We start from the raw sequence: 17,921 nt of genomic DNA, 5'->3' as shown, positions 1-17,921 counted from the left end.
TCGGCGCTGGAGGCCGAGGAGCCCGAAGACGAGCGGGAGCTCGAGGCTGAGGAGGAACCCGGGATACCTGGGCACAATAACGAGGAGGTCGAGACCGAGGGGGCCTCCCAGCTGGAAGGGACCTCGCAGCCGCAGCCACCGCCGCCGGGGCTGCAGCCGCATCCGGAACCTGGCGGCTACTCGGGGCCGGACGGACATTGTGAGAGTGCGCGGGGCGGGGGGCCGGGGAGTCTAGAGTCCAGGCAGAGGAAGGGCTGTGGGATGCGGGAGTCTGGCGCCTTTGGGGTCCCGCTACCCGCCGCTGGAAAGGATCCGGGGACCAGGGCCTCGGGACAGCCGACGGGTGGGTCCTGGCGTTCGGTGCAGGAGAGAGGCAGGGAGTCGGGGCTCAGTGTCGGAGAGGAGGGAAGTCCGGGGGTGGGGGCGGTTGTGGAGGACTCTGGAGCCTAGGGCTCGGAGACCCGAAGCCGTGGTTTCTGGAAAGGGAGTCGGAAGGACAAGAGGTTGTCTCCTGGGGACCAGGACGGTCTTGGAAATGGTGATCCCAGGGTTTGGAGCTGGGTGGGCTTGGGGGCTGTGCTGGCCCGGCTTGGGGGTTGGCCTGGGAGCCGTGTTCTCCGGGCTGGGGGAGGCATGACCGGGTGTCCGGGGCTGGGAGTGTCTTGAGGGTGGAGGATCCTGGAGTTTGCTGCTGGATGGGATAACGGGAACTCCCATTTCCTACTCGGAGGGGTTGGTGCGATGGGGGAGAATCTGAAGGACTGGGTGCTCTGGCGTTTAGCTGGTGAGCATTTGGGGGTGTGGGAGACCCACATCTGTCTGAGGGTGGCCTGGGGACTCAGATCCAGAGCCGAAGGCTAACCCTGAGGCAGGGGCGTTTGGTGTTGGGAAATCTGGAGACCCGGTTGGCTTCTAGAGGAGGCATAGGGAGTCCTAGTGTCCAGAAGCTGGCAAGGGAGGAGAGGATGCTTCACTGGACTCGGGACCTAAAGGTCTAGAGCTGGCAAGGCTCCGAGGACGGACAACTCGGTGGCCAGTGCTGAATGGGCTCGGATTAACTGTATGGAAAACTAGGGTGGTTGGGGTGGGGCAGATACCGAGTTGGAGTTTGAAGTCGTAGGACTATCTGGGGGACAGGATGCTTGTGTCCAGCACAGGAGTGTGTAGCTGATCTAGTCAGTCTGGGGAAGGGGAGTGTGTGTACATGTGGAAGGAGGAAAAAAAGGGGGTGGTGGTGGTGGGTGCTTAGGGTGGAGTGGAGGGAGTGTTTCTGGGGCCGAGCGTCTCCCTAAGAGGTGTGCCTGGGGATTGAGGGTTTGTGTGTGGGTGAGGAGGTAGCAGGGAACCTCTGCATCACTCAGAAGGTATGACTGGGAATGAGGGATAGGATAGAACTGTGGTTGCCTGAAGAGAGGAGACCTTGGGGTGGGAGGGAGTAAATCTGGAGTTAGAAAAGGTTGGCTTTCTAGCAGGACTGGGGAATGGGGATCAGAGAGGTTAAGGAGTAAGTAGAAAGGACTCTGGCATCCAGGGTTTGTGGTTAATTCTTTGAAAAGAGGGCACCCTGGGCCTTGGGGCTAAGAGAATGAGAAGAATAAGGAGGTCAGGGAAGAGAAAAGATTTGGGGTTAGTATTGGGTACTCACTTGTTCATGAGAGATGGGATCTCCTGGAGGGGGGCAACTCGAGTGTAGATTTGGGGTGGAAGGTGGCCTGGGGGTTGTCCAGGACCCAAATGCTGGGAAGAATACTTTCCATTGAAGAGCTCTGAAGAAAGGAGTGAGTGGCCCAGCATGCAGGTCTAGGGCCGGACAGCCCCTGGCAGGAATGCCTGGAAGAAGGGCCAGTGGCCAGAGGTGTCTCAGGAAAGTGAATTAGGTGCTTCAGAGTACGGACTCTAGATTCAAGACAGGCTTTGTTTCAATATGGCTCCATGACTTGAACAAGTTACTTCACCTCTGTGAGTCCTGGTTTCCTTGTGTGTAAGATAGGGATAATAATAGTGCCCCCTGGTTAGCTAGGAATGAGGTCACATGTTTAAGGAGCTTAGCCCTGGGCCTGCCTGTTCCTAGGAGGTGGGTGTTTTAGAGAGTGGAGGACCCCTGAATCACAGCGTGCCTCGGCAAGGCTGCCTCTGTGGGCCCAGGAGAGATGCTCTGGAAGAGATGTGAGGCTTTGTGGGAAGAGCACTATGCTTGGAGTCTGAGAGAAACAATGGTTTGAAGGGGCACCCAGTGTTCTAGTTAAGGAGATATACTATTTCTTTCTCCCCTACCCCTATAACAAAACCCTTTGAGCCCTCTTCATGCCTCCCTCCAACCATTCTTCAGTTCTGGTAAACAGACCTGTTACAAGCCATGTTATCTGTAACTTTCCTCCCTTTGAGCTGCACCTAGTTTGTGCCCAGATGTATTTGTCCTCTAAGAAAGGATCCAGTCAGTTGGCAAATGGCAGAATAGTCTCTCCTTCCCTGTGGTTGTGCCTCACAGGTCCTGGCACAGTCACTTATAGGGCCCTAGAGGCACCCAGACAAGCTTGCCCCTGGGGTGGAGAGCCTGCTTGCTGCTCATCCTAGGTTTCCAAACTTCTGGGTTTGACTGCAAGGTTCTTGAGTAAATTTCAGGCTTGGTACTCTGGTTTTAGTCTCATCTCTGAGCTTTCACATGTTACCCCAATCCCAGGAATGTTTTCTCCATCCTCATCATTTATCTTTACTTGTCTGAGTCCCAGTCTTAGCTCCTGGTACTTGTTTGTAGCCCTTAACACAGTCATAATTAGTTTTTGTGTGTGTATTTGTTTAATGTGGGTATGTCTTTCTTGAACTGGAGGCTTCAGTGGAGCAAGTTTATTCTCATCTGTATCCCAGGGTCTGGTGTGTAGTATGCACTCCATGAATAGTTAATATTGTTATTCATACCACCCTTCAGCTAAGTTTCTTCTGGACCCACAAAACATCTTCCCAAAACTCTTCCTACCTAACTCCAAATATTTCAGGACATGATTCCTGTTTTCTTAACAATTCCTTTCCTTTCTCCCCATTTCCCCTTCAGCTGAGACGGTTGCCCCTTATCTTTGCAGCTATTGGCAGGGTGGAGGACAGTCTTTAGGAGGGTGGGGTGTGCAGGTGGGAATACTGAGTTGGGCTGAGAATTGATTTTAGCTCTAAACAATCTTTTTATTTTATTTTTTAAATTTATCTTTATTATTGAAAGTATTACAAATGTTTACCACACTATTGTCTGGGTCCATGAGTTATGCATATAAGTTATTTGGTTAACCTCTTCCTGCCTGCCTCCCTTGCTCTGAAATCTGTCAGTCTGTTGTATGCTTCCATGTCTCTGGATCTATTTTGTTTGTCAGTTTATTTTGTTCATTAGATTCCACATATAAATGAGATCATGTGATATTTGTCTTTCTCTGACTGGCTTATTTCGTTTGGCATAGTACTTTCCAGGTCCCTCCGTGTTGTCTCAAAGAGTAAGAGATCCTTCTTTTTTGCAGCTGCACAGTATTCCATTGTATAAATGTACCACATCTTTTTTATCTATTCATCTGATGGGCACTTGGGCTGTTTCTAGATCTTAGCTATTGTAAATAATGCTGCTATGAACATAAGGGTACGTATATTCTTTTTGATTAGTGTTTCAGGATTCTTAGGATATTTTCCTAAAAGTGGGATCACTGGGTCAAATGGCAGTTCCATTTTTACTTTTTTGAGGAAATTCCACATTGTTTTCCATAGTGATTGTACCAGTCTTATTCCCACCATCAGTGTACTAGGGTTCCTTTTCTCCACAACCTCACCAGCACTTGTTTGTTGATTTGTTGATGGTAGCCATTCTGACAGGTGTGAAGTGATACCTCATTGTCATTTTAATTTGTATCTCTCTGATGATCGGTGATGTTGAGCATTTTTTCATATGTCTCGTGGCCATTTGTATATCCTCTTTGGAGAAGTATCTGTTTAGGTCCTGTGCCTGTGCTCTAAACTTAAAGGTTGTTCCCTGAAGGTAGCTCCCTCCCTAAGCACTATAACTTGTCACAGAACAGCTAGGCCTGTGGTTTTTTTCTTTTTTTAAAAATAATTCTTTATTGTTGAAAGTATTACGTATGTTCCCTTTTATCCCCCATTGACCCCCTCCGGCCTGCCTTGTACCCCCTCTCCCTGCCCCAGTAGGCCTTTGGTTTTTCAGCTGTGCTCTACAGAGTACTATGTGTCTGTCGAGTTGCCTTCCACCCTGGAGTGGAGTCTTAGAGGGCAAGGGCAAGTTGGGCCCCTTCTTTGATCCTCTTGTCTCCTTGCTTCAACCAGAGCAGTTCTGCTTCCATTGGTTTTCTATTTTGGGATTCTGTAGAACCCAGTCACAGATTGATGTTCAACCTTCTGTGGGGCAATAGAGCATGTCCTTAGGCAGCTGGGACTGCTGACTGCCCAGATAGGTTTCCATCTGAAGGTGTTGTCACACATTTTAGCCTCTGGCAGACTGACTGTCCCTAGGGTAGCATAAAAAAGCCACCTCTAGTCCCAAGAAGAACCCTTCTAAATGTCTGTTTTTTGTTTTAAGATGTCATGGACAATATTACCAGGCAGAACCAATTCTATGAGACTCAGGTCATCAAACAAGAAAACGAGTCAGGCTATGAGAGAAGACCACTGGAAATGGAGCAGCAGCAGGCCTATCGCCCAGGTAGGAAAGTACACATGGTACATCTCTTTTGAGGGAAATGGAATCTATAGGGTAGGGGGAAAGTGGGTTTACAATTTTTTGTATGGAAAATACAATAATTAATAAATAATAATATAAGAATAAACTCTGTATTTTGCATGCTCACAACTGTAAACTTACTTTTGCCCCAACCTGTGTACATGGCCCTTACCCTCTACATAGATCCCATCTTTCCAGAGAGACTTTGCATCTTCCATTTGGGCTTTGTCACTCTGGCAAGATTCTTTTAAAAGAAAGAACATAGTCCCGCTTCCAGGTGTTAGAAGAGGGGAGTCTTCATGGTTATGTTTTCAGATGTTAGTGTCAGCACCCTGGAAAATTTAGACCTGGAAGCAGTTACTTGGGTCTTATTTAGAATCTTTGAATGTGGAAGCCAGAAAGGACCTTCTAAATCTAGTCTAAATCTAGTCAGGTATTTCCCATGCTCTGAAGAATATTGTTCCAGGAGATGTCATTAGGGACATCTCAGAAAGGGTTTCTTGCCCAAACATCTGGAAACGCGCATATACTTTACCACCTCTGGGAAAGTCACTGTGCTCAGAGTATTAAAAGCCCTGAGAAGTCCTGGATTGAAAAAAGTTCTGTCATGTGGTTTAGGATTTCCTAAACATGTAAATATATCTTCGCAGAACAAAGATTTTCATTATGCCAGTTTGGGAACACATGTAATCCAGTTCTCTCCCTGTTTTATAGATTGGGGATATGGCTTGTCTGATGGTAGAGCTTGGGTTAGAACCCAGGAAATTGGCTCCTGGGACACTGTGTTTGTGTCCTACTGTTTGGAAAACTGGGTCCCACTCTTGAGTAATGACAGAGCCTGGACTGACTCCTAGTCTTGTGCTCCTTTCACAAAATTGTGGCCCCAGTGCCATAGTGAATCTAGTTGAGTCTATCTAATTCCATTCTGGTTCATCCACAAAGTGAAATCCCCAGACATTTCATGTGGGTGGGTCAGGATTTTAATAAATGTAGGTTAAACTGCAGATTTATGTCAGACTCTGTGAGACTTGTGGTATCATTTGGCCCAAGGAGAGTATTTTTTGTACTATTATCGACAGACATTTATCAGGGCCTCCTGTGAGCTCAGGGTTGTGCTGGGAACCAGGCAGGCCCTCTTCAGATGGGTGAACACCATCCCTGTCCTGGAGAACTTCTCTGAGAAATTTGGTCTGCATGCCCAAACTAGGGCATGGTCCAAGGTGGTCTTGGGTTGCGTGCTGAGACAAGTAGATGTAAGTGATCTACAGCATCAGGCATACGGTAGATGCTGTGGAAGAAGTAAGGTTAGGTTGAATCCGGGGTTTGCTCTCGATTAGGTACTGATTCTTGGAGTCTGACTAAGATTGGGACATTCCTGTGGTCCACAGCATGTTATCCCATCCTGACTTTCTATTCAGGATGATTCACTGAGGCCATCACACCTAAGGGCTGGCTTAACACATTGCAGACCAGTAGTTTTATTGCTAGTTTTACCCAGTGGCCAGATAAGTTTCTATTGAACGAGTACCAAAAACATTTTACATAAATGTTAAAGGCACACTTTAAAATTAAATACCCATTGCATTTTGAAGTTATTTATTACATGTTCTTACAAGCTAATATCTTTAAAGTATGATATTTTGTAAAACACTGTGTAACATGAAGCAAGAATTCTTGTGATCGGTCAGCAATGTGTTAAATGAAGACCCTCCCTTCTGGAGTGATTAAAGCCAGTGGAGTTAGCTGCAGAATGACAGCACATTGTTGAATGGACCTTCCCCCCTCCTTTGTAAGATTGAAGGAGCTTTATAAGAACTGAGATGGAGCAGTTCTTTGGGAGGAGAAATTGAATGGACTCGTGAAATCTCAGGTTAAAAGGATCTTAGAAGTCCTCTCGGGATCCCTCCCCCTGCGTGCAGGCCAAGGTGGTTGCCAATTGTCATAGGCCCTTTGTAATTAGCCAGAGGCAGCTATGCCAGCTTTAGGTAGGTCTTTAGAGAGCTTGTTCTTATTTAGTGCTGAAGTCCCCTCTGCCTCCCCATGAAGCCTAAGATTATCTGACAACTGTCATCTCATCAACTGCCAGTGCTGATGTGCTGGCCAGGCATCCCCGACCTCCCTTTGTCCTAACCCTATTCTTTAGTACAGCCTTCTGGCTCCCTTAGCAGGCTTCCATTGAATTCAGCAGGCTGCCTGTGCCCAGCCCTTTATCAATGCAGTCAGGATCCTGCCAGCATCTCCTAAGGCAGTGATGGCGAACCTATGACACGCGTGTCAGAGGTGACACGCGAACTCATTTTTTGGTTGATTTTTCTTTGTTAAATGGCATTTAAATATATAAAATAAATATCAAAAATATAAGTCTTTGTTTTACTATGGTTGCAAATATCAAAAAATTTCTATATGTGACACGGCACCAGAGTTAAGTTAGGGTTTTTTAAATGCTGACACACCGAGCTCAAAAGGTTCGCCATCACTGTCCTCAGGTAAAGGGGACCAGAAAACTGATAACTGAGGAATTTCTGAGTGTCTTGACCATCTGGAATTGTCCTGACAGTGGAAGGGAAGACAGAGGTGAAGCAAGAACCACCCACCAGCTTCCTCCCGCCTGATGCATCTCAATTCAAGCCAGACAGACAACAATTCCAGAGTCGCAAGAGGCCTTATGAAGAAAACCGGGGAAGGGGGTACTTCGAGCACCGAGAAGATAGGAGGTGAGTGTGTGATGCAGTAATCATTCTTGTTCCAGTAGGTCTCTATGTCTGTAGTCCAGTGCCTGCTAGGGCCTTTGTACTAACCAAGGGGAGCAGGCAGAGCAGGGTTCTCGCTGCTCTTGCACTCTCCCCCCACTTCTTCCTGCACTCACTATCAAATTCAGCTTCCCAAAACTTTTGGCCCTTTCTCTTACTACAGGGTCAAGTCCAAACATCTTAGCCTTTCAGGTGTAAGATACCAGCCTACCTTTTCAGTCCTTTGCCCCACTGTCCTGCAGTCCTGCATAGTGTCCTATTCATAATGGCTGCTCAGTATCCCTTGATTGGGGGAGAAAAAAAAAGATCTATTTCCTCGCCCTTCTCTCAAACACATTCCCTTCATCCATTTACTCATTCATTCATTGTCAGTGCTCATAGTGCCTTCTCACCTGGTTTGGACACTGGGGAAAGAGATTATTTGGACAGTGGATTTGTCTTTCTGTTGTTGCCAGTGTAGGGACTCAGTCAAACACATGCACAAGCCACAGAAGTGAGTGTGAGTGTTAGAAGCTCACAGGAGGGCAGGGCCTCCCTGTCCTGATCACTTGCTTTTTCCCTTTTCTGATAAGCCCTCCCCCTCCCTTCATCCCAAGTCCAGTCCTATACCTTCTTCCTACCCTTCTTCAGCTCTTGTATGAAGCCTTTTCTAATCACAGAAAGTAGGAATGACCATTCTTCTATTCATCTGGACTAGTCATATGACACATTTTGTTTCCTACCTGGGCGAGTCCTTCTTCTTTAAAAAAAAAAAAAATTTTTTTTAAATTGATTTCAGAAAGGAAGGGAGAGAGATAGAAACATCAATGTTGAGAGAGAATCATTGATTGGCTGCCCCCTGCACACCCCCTATTGGGGATGGAGCCCGGAACCCCGAGCATGTGTGAAAGGCAAAGACAAAATATGGGTCATTACATATCCTTTCAGATGGGAACTTTTAGGAAGCCTGGTATGTGAACACATTGTCATTACTGAGGTTTAGCCAAGCCTTTGCACATTCCCCTTCCTTGCTCAAGTACCCTTTGGGCTACCACAGCCTCTCTTTAGTAACAGTTCAGTATGGAGGCATGCAGAGGTTATGGGTCAGAATCTTGGGGTGTGAGAGAAGAGTCTCCTTTGAAAAAGTTCTCTAAATGACTCTGATGGCCCTCTTTAGCAGAGCATGCCCTCTCTGATCCCTGCCCCCGCCCCCCACCACCACCACCACCACTACCACCAGGAATTAAAAATCATTGTTCACGCCCAGTCTGAGTCCCTGTGTAGTCTACACAATCCCACTATCACTATATTGTTAAGGGAAGTGATTTTGCTAACCTCTGTGGGAACAAATTGAAATCCGGGAAGGCCACTTGTACATTCCAGCAGAACCTTCATTTCTCTTCCTCTGCGCTCATTCAGCTGTTCTCATGTGACTTAACCCCTATTTCTGACACAGGGGTCGGTCTCCTCAGCCTCCTGCTGAAGAGGATGAAGATGATTTTGATGACACCCTTGTTGCCATCGACACATGTGAGTCTTTGTGTGCCTATCTGATTCTGCCTTCCAGTTACTATTTGGAAACTGCCTTGACCTTCACAGAATCTCTGCCCAGCACCATCCAGAGCCAGTGTAAGTCCAGATAGGGTGCTGGTTTGGAGACAAGATCTGCTCCCGGCTCAAACTGTGGAATCCTGAGCAAGTCGTTCTACTTCTCTGAGCTTCTCTCCATACTCTCATACCTCAAAGGACTTCCAGTGACACTCTACAGAGGAAGGATAAGAGCAGTTTGGAAAACCCTGAACACCCTGTACACACTGGGGGTTATAATCTAATCAGGAAGGGAACCTGAGTGCTTCTGGGGAAACTTAACTCTTTGGCGACCAGTTTCCATTAGCTGCTCACGTTCCTGGTGAAACCAATGCCACTTTGTCCTCTGAGGCATTAACCTGGCCGGCCTTGCTCTTTGTCCGCCAGTTCAGTTTTCTTTCCACTGGATAAGTGGCTTTCCCCTTGACTACATAGCTAAACACTTAGAGGAATGATATATATAGAGGTCCTGTTCTTCTTCAGACCTAAGACAGAATCAAAATGGTAGAGACTGTGAATCTGAATTTTTAAATGCACCCAGGTCTAACAACACTGGCCTTTTCAACAGCAAAAAGTAAATAACAGTTCATGTATTTTGTTGCATAGCTCGTATTTATAGAGCAGTGACTACATGCTTTCAGAAGATAAAGCCATTTTTAAAGTACTGAGTGGCAGTGGTCCATGAAGCAGCATCTGATCAAATGCCACATGTACAGACCGTGGCATTTAGCCTTTAAGACAGTGGTTCTCAACCTTCTGGCCCTTTAAATACAGTTCCTCATGTGACCCAACCATGAAATTATTTTTGTTGCTACTTCATAACTGTAATGTTGCTACTGTTATGAATCGTAATGTAAATATCTGATATGCAGGATGGTCTTAGGTGACCCCTGTGAAAGGGTCATTCGACCGCCAAAGGGGTCTCGACCCACAGGTTGAGAACCTCTGCTTTAAGAGAAAAGAGCAAAGATTCTCTCAGGAAAGATTCTTAGAGGCATGGCTGGCTCCTTGAGTGGGAAGAGTCCGAGCTACAGCAGGAGAGTCCTAGGCCTATAAGAGGAGGTGGGGGCCTATGTGCCTTGTCATGTGTGAATCAGGGTCAGATATTTGTGCAGCTGTTGGAGGTGGGAGTCTGACTTCCTTACTGATAGTGTTAGCGCAGGGAGATGGTTGAAGTGAATGGTAGTGGGGATTATTTTTTATGAATATAAAATCCTTTGAAATTGGTGAGGATATGGACCCTAACAAGTGTATATCTTTGTAAAAGACATTTGTGTGCAATTTCCAAAGGTGCCTCCCAATGACTGTCTTTGGACCCCATCCAGGTGAAGGACCCCAGTTTCTATGTGAAGTAGCTGCTTTGATCCTGTGCAGGCCAGTTTGCAGTAGTCCATACCCTTTCTACTGAAAGGGAGATTGGCGAGGCGGTGTGGCTGGTTTCTCATGAGCCTGTCCCCACAATGTGTCAGCTTGTGTACTCCTCGTTAACATTATGAAGGAACTTAATTTTTGCCTGTGCATGTCTCTGGGACCTTTAAAACATCAACCAAACTCCAGTCTTTTTCCTCCGCAGATAACTGTGATCTCCACTTCAAGGTGGCCCGAGACCGGAGTAGTGGCTACCCACTTACAATTGAGGGCTTTGCATACCTGTGGTCAGGAGCCCGTGCCAGCTATGGGGTCAGAAGGGGCCGTGTGTGCTTTGAGATGAAGGTGAGTGGGAACAACAGAGGGGATAGGGGCAGAAAGCAGGTTCATCCTTTGGAATGGCCTGCCATCAGCCACCTTGGCCAGACCACAATATTAAGAGATTTGATTGAGCATAGACTTTGTGTTCATGTTAAAAAAGTATAATGAACTTAAGAGAACTATACCATTGCTAAACACTATATCAGAAAAGCAGGCCTACCGTACATTTCTTCATCAAGCAGACTTTTCCTTGGTGGGATTTGACCCAGATATTATACAGCCAACCACTCTAGGGGTGACATGTTTGTAGAATTGAGAAAAGGAGTTGTTTGGAAGAAAACTGAGCTAGAAAGAATGAACTCAGGCAGCACCAGTTAGAGGAAAGCTTGAGGGAGAGCAGGGCAAAGAAGGGTTCTGCCATCAGGCTACCCTCCACCATCATCTCTCTGCAGTTCTATGTCGGGTTATGTTTATGAGAATATCATGTTTCTGTTTAACAAAAGTTCAAATGGTACAGAACAGTATGGGGCGGGGGGGAGCAAAATTTGTGCTCACATCCTCCCTGTCCCCTTTGTACACTCCAGAGGTAACTTGTATTAACAATTTTTTTGTTGGTTTTGTTTCCTTTTTTGTTTGGTTAATTCTTACCCGAAGATATTTTTCCATTGATTTTTAGAGAGAGTGGGAGGGAAGGGGAGAGACAGAGAGAAACATCGATGTGAGGGGGGCACATCAATTGGTTGCCTCCTGCATGCACCCCAACCGGGACCATGGATTGAGCCTGCAACTGAGTTATGTTCCTTTGACCTGAATTGAACCCACGACTCTTCTGTCTACAGCTGACGCTCTATCTACTGAGCCAAACCGGCTAGGGCAACAATTTCTTGTGTATCCACCTTTATGTATCAAAACATTTATGATAGTTGACATTTATGGAACACTGCATGCATAAGATATGGTGCCAAGCTCTACACAGATATTTCCGTTAATTCTCACAGTGCTATCATGAAATAGGAACTGTTAACTCCATTTTTTTAGAGGTAGAAACTGAGACCTAGGGTTATTGCTTTTCATTGACTCTTAGACACTGTTGATTGTAAGTTACCCGTTGTTTTGTGTGTTGCTCATAGAGCAACACAGCCAATGAAATGGACAAAGTTCTCTCTTATCCCATCAATTTTAAATATATTTTTACGGATTTCAGAGAGGAAGGGAAAGAGAAAGAAATATCAATGATGAGAGAGAATCATTGAGTTGATTGGCTGCCTCCTATATGCCCCCTACTGGGGATTGAGCATGCAACCCAGGCATGTGCCCTGACTAGGAATAGAACCTGTGACCTCCTGGTTATAGGTCGACGCTCAACCACTGAGCCACACCATAATATCTTTTTTTTTTTTTTAATTGATTTCAGAGAGGAAGAGAGAGATAAAAACATAAATGAGAGGATCATTGATCGGCTGCCTCCTTCATGCCCCCTACTGGGGATGGAGCCCGCAACCTGGGCATGTGCCCTTGACCAGAATCAAACCCAGGACCCTTCAGTGTACGGGCTGATGCTCTATCCACTGAGCAAAACCAGCTAGGGCCTTTTTTTTTTTTTTTTTAACTGTTCATTATATTCTCATAATCTGTGGTGTGCCATATTCATTGGATGTGCCATAATGTGACCAGTGCCTTACGGATTTTTTTCTGTTTATTTGTTTCTGGTAATATAAACAGTGCCACGCTAAATTGCTGGGTTGTACAGTCTTGTGCATTTGCAATTTTAAATGGAGACTCCCAAATCGCCCTCCACAGACATTGAACCAATTTACCCATCTACACCAAATATTATGAGTACTTGTTTCCCTGCAGCAAGTGTTAGAACTAAAAATAACTATTTTGAGCCCTGACTGGTATGACTCAGTTGGTCGGGCCAGTTCGATTCCTGGTCGGCACATGCCCAAGTTTCAGGCTCGATCCCTGGTAGAGGGTGTGGAGGAGGCAGCCTATCGATGATTCACTCTCACATCGATGTTTCTCTTTCTTCCTCTCTAAAAATCAAAGTATTTAAGTAAATAAAAATAACTGTTTTGAAAAACCTATCTCTGTGGTCCTGAACTCCCCTGAGCCCTTCAGAGGACCTGGCTTCAGAGTAGCTTAGATGCCTTTTCCTCAACAACAAAAGTCATCACTGTTTTTTTTTGTTTTGTTTTTTATAATATGTTTTTATTGATTTCAGAGCGTAAGGGAGAAGGAGAGAGAAACATCAATGATGAGAGTGAATCACTGATCAGCTGCCTCCTGCACATCCCCTACTGGAGACTGAGCCTGCAACCCAGGCATATGTCCTGACCAGGAATCAAACCCTGACCTCCTGGTTCATGGTTTGATGCTCAACCACTAAGCCATACTGTGGCCGGGCAAGTCATCACTGTTTTTAATGCGTTATGTACTTCCTTCCTATATTGCCTCATAAACCACCTGCCTCCAGAGAATGAATCAGTCTGTGCCCTCTTGTTCTCTGTCCCCAGATCAATGAGGAAATCTCCGTGAAGCATCTTCCATCCACAGAGCCCGACCCACATGTTGTCCGTATCGGCTGGTCCCTTGACTCCTGCAGCACACAGCTAGGTAAGGGGAGGGCAGCCAAACAGTCCAGAGAAGAGCAGTTACCTCTATCCCTGGATTCTTGCGCTTCCTAAAAATCTCCTCCCAGTGTTGAAATCAACAGAATTAGCCTGGGGTGGAACAGACATAAGGATTACATATATGCCATTGCCTGTGTGGGCCAACAAAATTCAACTGGACAGACCACAGTTATATAATAACTTTTCTATGAAAACTGTATCCATCTTTTAGGAGAGGGTTCAAAGTTCTCTTTAAAAAAGATTAGTTGTCTCCTGTCCTTAAACCATGTTGGAAATAAAAATAAGTTTCTTAAGCCCCGTTAAGTTCTGTCTAGGATTTTCTGTCCAGAACCTAACTCAGAGTAAAAGGTGAAACAAAGAACAGTGGGGCCCTGCAGGGCTGGTTGGCAGAGGCAGGGGCTACCCTGTGAGAGGTTTTGAATTTTCCTAGGACCCCAGGGCGCAATGACTGTCCCCAAATAACTGATTTCAGTGACCAGTGCTGAGACCTTCTGCCTTGGTCATAATCATCTGATTACAAAAATAATATATGCTCCTTGTAAAAATTTAGGCCATACAAATAGAGGAAAAATTAAAAACCTCCTAAACCTGAGAGATATAATTGTTCTGACGGTTAACTTAAGACTGATTCTTGAAAGTGAAAATGTTAGGTCAAAAAGAGTGTACAGCTTTTGTTCTGATACATATTAATGTTTTTTGTTTAAGACTTGCATATCATCTCATTTTATTTTTGTCTAAGTTTTAAGGTGTAAGTGGTGGGTTGTTGATACAGATGAAGATACAAAGTTCAGAATGGTCAAGCAGCTGTCCAGGGTCACACAGCTGATTCATAGAAGAACTGAGCTTGTTGGCTCTTGCTTTTCTGGCAGGATGCTCCTTGGGTTCCTGGCCAAGGATCTCTGTATAATCCAGGTGTCATCCAGGGCTCTTGGGGTCTCAGTCAGAATGCATTAGCCTCCAGTTCTGTAGCCTAAGGAAATCCAGTGTCTTTCCAAGGAGTTAAGACTTCTTGGTTTCCAGAAGCAAAACCCAGCCTCTTGGCTGATTGCTGCCCAAATCCCCTGGCACAAAAAATTGATGCCATTAGTAGATTTACTGAATATTGAATGTCACAGGGAAGGGTTGCATCTCAGCACACAGCCTTCCTCTAGTCCAGCTCCTTTCTTCCCCTCCCTTTCTTTCTAGATTCTCCCTTTCTGTGCAGAACAGTTCAGTTCTGCTCCTGTTCACAGACTTAACACTAAACCCATCAAGCCCTCAGGAGTTCTGCATATGCAATGAAGGGCTTCCTTTCAATGGAATCTTCCTCACCTCCCCCCTCCTCCCAAAAGCATCTGATTAGTAAACTAGTAAAGAAAGTTGTTTGTTTGTTTTTTCTTAAAAGTGTGTGACAACCCTGCTGGCATGGCTCAGTGGTTCCAGGAGGTCACGGTTCGAGTCCAGGTCAGGGCACATTGCCCGGGTTGCGGGCTCGATCCCTGGTGTGCAGGAGGCAGCCGATCAGTGATTCTCTCTCATCATTGATAACTCTATCTCTCTCTCTCTCTCTCTCTCTCTCTCTCTCTCTCTCTCTCTCTCTCTCTCTCCTCTCTCTCCCCTTTAATCTCTGAAATCAATAAAAATATTTTTTTTAAAAAGTTTGTGACAACCATAAAGGCTGTTGTGACCATCGCAGGTTTAACCTGCCTTTGCCTATTTCTTTCATCAGGCGAAGAGCCTTTCTCCTATGGCTATGGAGGCACTGGGAAGAAGTCCACCAATAGCCGATTTGAAAACTACGGAGACAAGTTTGCAGAGAATGATGTGATTGGCTGCTTTGCGGTGAGTGCCGGCAGCCTGTGGGAGTTGGCAGAACCAAATGTTGGTCCTATCAGGTGGACCTGCAGACTTTTTCCCCCCAGAATACCTCTGTTCATTGTCTGCACCATGCCAAGCCACTCTCGCCATACCTCTTTGTCTCTCTTTGACACATTGGAACGTTTGCTGTCATTTTGTGCAAAAATCTACCATTCTACCTGCCTGATCTTTTGTGCAAACCTATTAGATGGCACCTTGAAGAGGTTTGGGGTTGTTGGTTTGCACACCCTTCCTCCATTCCTAGATACCAGAGTGACATTTTCTAAACCCAGGAATTTCTTGCTTTTCTTTGCTGCCAAATAGCCTGTCTGCTCTCATTGGCAATTGCCCACTTTGGCATCATCTCATCCCTAAACTTCACTCTTCCTTCACCTCACATTGGTTGAGGCAGGCTTCCTACATTGCACTGCCTCATAGGAGAACAGGAGTGGATGTAAAACAGAACAAGATAGCCCTAGCTGGTTTGGCTCAGTGGATAGAGCGCCGGCCTGCGGACTGAAGGGTCCCGGGTTCGATTCCGGCCAAGGGCGTGTGCCTTGGTTGCGGGCACATCCCCGGTCGGGGGTGTGCAGGAGGCAGCTGATCGATGTTTCTAACTCTCTCCCTTCCTCTCTGTAAAAAATCAATAAAATATATTAAAAAAAAAAAAACAGAACAAGATAGAGGGTGCCTGAGCTGCTGCCAAACTTCAGTCCCCAACAGCAGTGACCCACACAGTGCTATAGACTCTGGCTGTCCGCTCTGGGACTAGACTCCCTAACCCCAGTCCCTGCTCTTCCACTCACAGCCATGGGCAACTTACCCTCCCTATATTTCAGTCTACTCTAAATGAGAATCTTTGCACCTACCTCAGAATTTCATGTAGGATCATTAAATTAATCTATCAGGCACTGAAAATAATGCCTGGCACATGGTGTGTTCTCAGTAAATCCTACTTAGTACTGTTATCTTTAGGATTTATAGATGTTTGTAAAATGTGCCAGGGAAACCTGGCAAGGAGTGGCTACCCAGGTGGATGCTTCCTCTGAGTCTTGTTTTCTCCCTCCCTCAGATTTGTACACATGTACTCCTTTTTTTGTTTTTTCTTTTTTTTTCCCCTCTTACTTTGAAATAATTTTAAACTTAAAGAAAAGCCCTAAAAACTCTCATAGAGTCTTGTCCAGATTCTAACATTTGCTTTACCATTTTCTCAAATATATATGATTTTGTCTGACCTAATTGAGTGTGTGTTGCCTACATCATGTCTTTATTTCTAGATATTTCAGCATGCGTTTAACCACAGTAGTTATTAAATTTAACGTTGATATAATGCTATTATCTACTCCTCAATCCACATTTAAATTTCGTCTGTTGTCTTGACAATATTCTTTGGAGAAATTTTGTTTCTAGTTCGGGATCTAATCCAGGATCACTTACTGCATTCTCTTGTCACATCTTTTTAGTCTGAAACAGTTTCTCAGTCTTCCTTTATCTTTTGTAACCTCATTGTATTTTTAATAAAAACCATGTTTTCTTAAAAATTAGCCATGTTTATACTCTATTCTAAACCTGGAATTTTTTTCCATTTAACAATAAAACTTGGCTATATCTCTCCCTGTCTACACAGATAATATAGATGTAACTGAGGTAGAGACGATTTTGAATAGTTAATTCACATATTCACATGGTTTGCAAAAACACCAAGAAATAGAAAAAGGTGCACAATATAAAGTCTTCTTCAGATCTTCATCTAAAGCAGCTTAGCTTATACATGTTATTCCACATCTTTTTTTTTCTTAAAAGTATATCCTAGAGATCTTTTTATATCACTTCCTAGAGGACTTCTTTGTTCTTTGTGTAATCTGTAGTCATTATGTAAATCAACCATATTTATATAATCAGTCCTCTATTAGTGGACATTAGGTTAGTTTCTTGCCTAGTCTGTATAGTATTCTGATGTGTCAGTTTACCCTGGTTTAGTTCTATTGGTGGATCTGAAAGTTATTTGCTGGAGTGGTTGATGCTGCAGTGACAGCTTATCTTTTTCCCACTTACCAGAGTATTTTCAAGATCTTTTTGTATTCCCACACATGGTCTCCTGTGTGGCCCCCTTCCCCATTGGAGCACTTTTAGCAGTGCTGGAGTGAGCAGTTTACATATCTATATGTTTTTGTGGGAATATAGTTGTATTTATTTCTAAAAGCATAACTTCTGGGTCAAAGATATATTTTTAAATTTTTATATCTACCACCAAGAGTGCACTCCAAAAAGGTTGTAGCAATTTAACATGTCACCCTCTGTGACAATGCTCCCTAGACTCTGTCCCAGCTGAGCGTGAGGTTCTGTCAGTGTGTGGCAGTTTAGAACTCCAGGCCTTGACTCTTGCTTCAACCACATCATCTCTACTTCTGTTTTTTTAAGATTCTATGTGCAATTCCCTCTGTTCAAAGGATGCCATAAATTTTTAAAAGGCTCAGGTTGTGAAGTCGGAGGGGGTGTAAAAATCCGTGACCTGAAGAAAGCTGGGGGAGGACACTTGTGCCAGATCTCGAGTTCTCATCATTCACAAAATAAAAAGGACAGAATGGCCTTCCAGGTAGAGAGAACAGTATAGTCCATTTCTGTTGGGGTCCAGCCCCAGCAGGTCCAGGGGTTCCCAAAGATGTGGACGGAGTCAGCGAAGAAGGAATGACACGGAGGCAGCGTTCAGTTGATCAGCAGCCTAGCCAGGATCTCTAGCCA

General features: G+C 45.1%; 1 protein-coding gene across 2 annotated transcripts in view; it reads left to right on the top strand.

The window, feature by feature from the left end:
- Positions 1-7: 7 nt before the first annotated feature.
- HNRNPUL1 (heterogeneous nuclear ribonucleoprotein U-like 1) overlaps positions 8-17,921 on the top strand; it is a 37,647-nt gene continuing 19,733 nt past the window's right edge. The window contains exons 1-7 of one of the 2 annotated variants that reach the window (XM_005868770.2): positions 8-199; positions 4,565-4,687; positions 7,263-7,419; positions 8,891-8,964; positions 10,595-10,734; positions 13,227-13,326; positions 15,052-15,164. In XM_005868770.2, the coding sequence (XP_005868832.1) occupies positions 4,570-4,687; positions 7,263-7,419; positions 8,891-8,964; positions 10,595-10,734; positions 13,227-13,326; positions 15,052-15,164 (702 nt within the window). In that variant the 5' untranslated portion in view covers positions 8-199; positions 4,565-4,569. Of the gene's footprint in view, positions 200-324; positions 344-4,564; positions 4,688-7,262; positions 7,420-8,890; positions 8,965-10,594; positions 10,735-13,226; positions 13,327-15,051; positions 15,165-17,921 lie in introns of those variants that run through there. The other variant, XM_005868769.2, reaches the window with a different exon arrangement.

The sequence above is a fragment of the Myotis brandtii genome, unplaced genomic scaffold, assembly GCF_000412655.1.
Source record: "Myotis brandtii unplaced genomic scaffold, ASM41265v1 scaffold277, whole genome shotgun sequence".
In the NCBI taxonomy this organism is placed as follows: Eukaryota; Metazoa; Chordata; class Mammalia; order Chiroptera; family Vespertilionidae; genus Myotis; species Myotis brandtii.
This window is presented reverse-complemented; position numbering and strand designations above follow the sequence as displayed.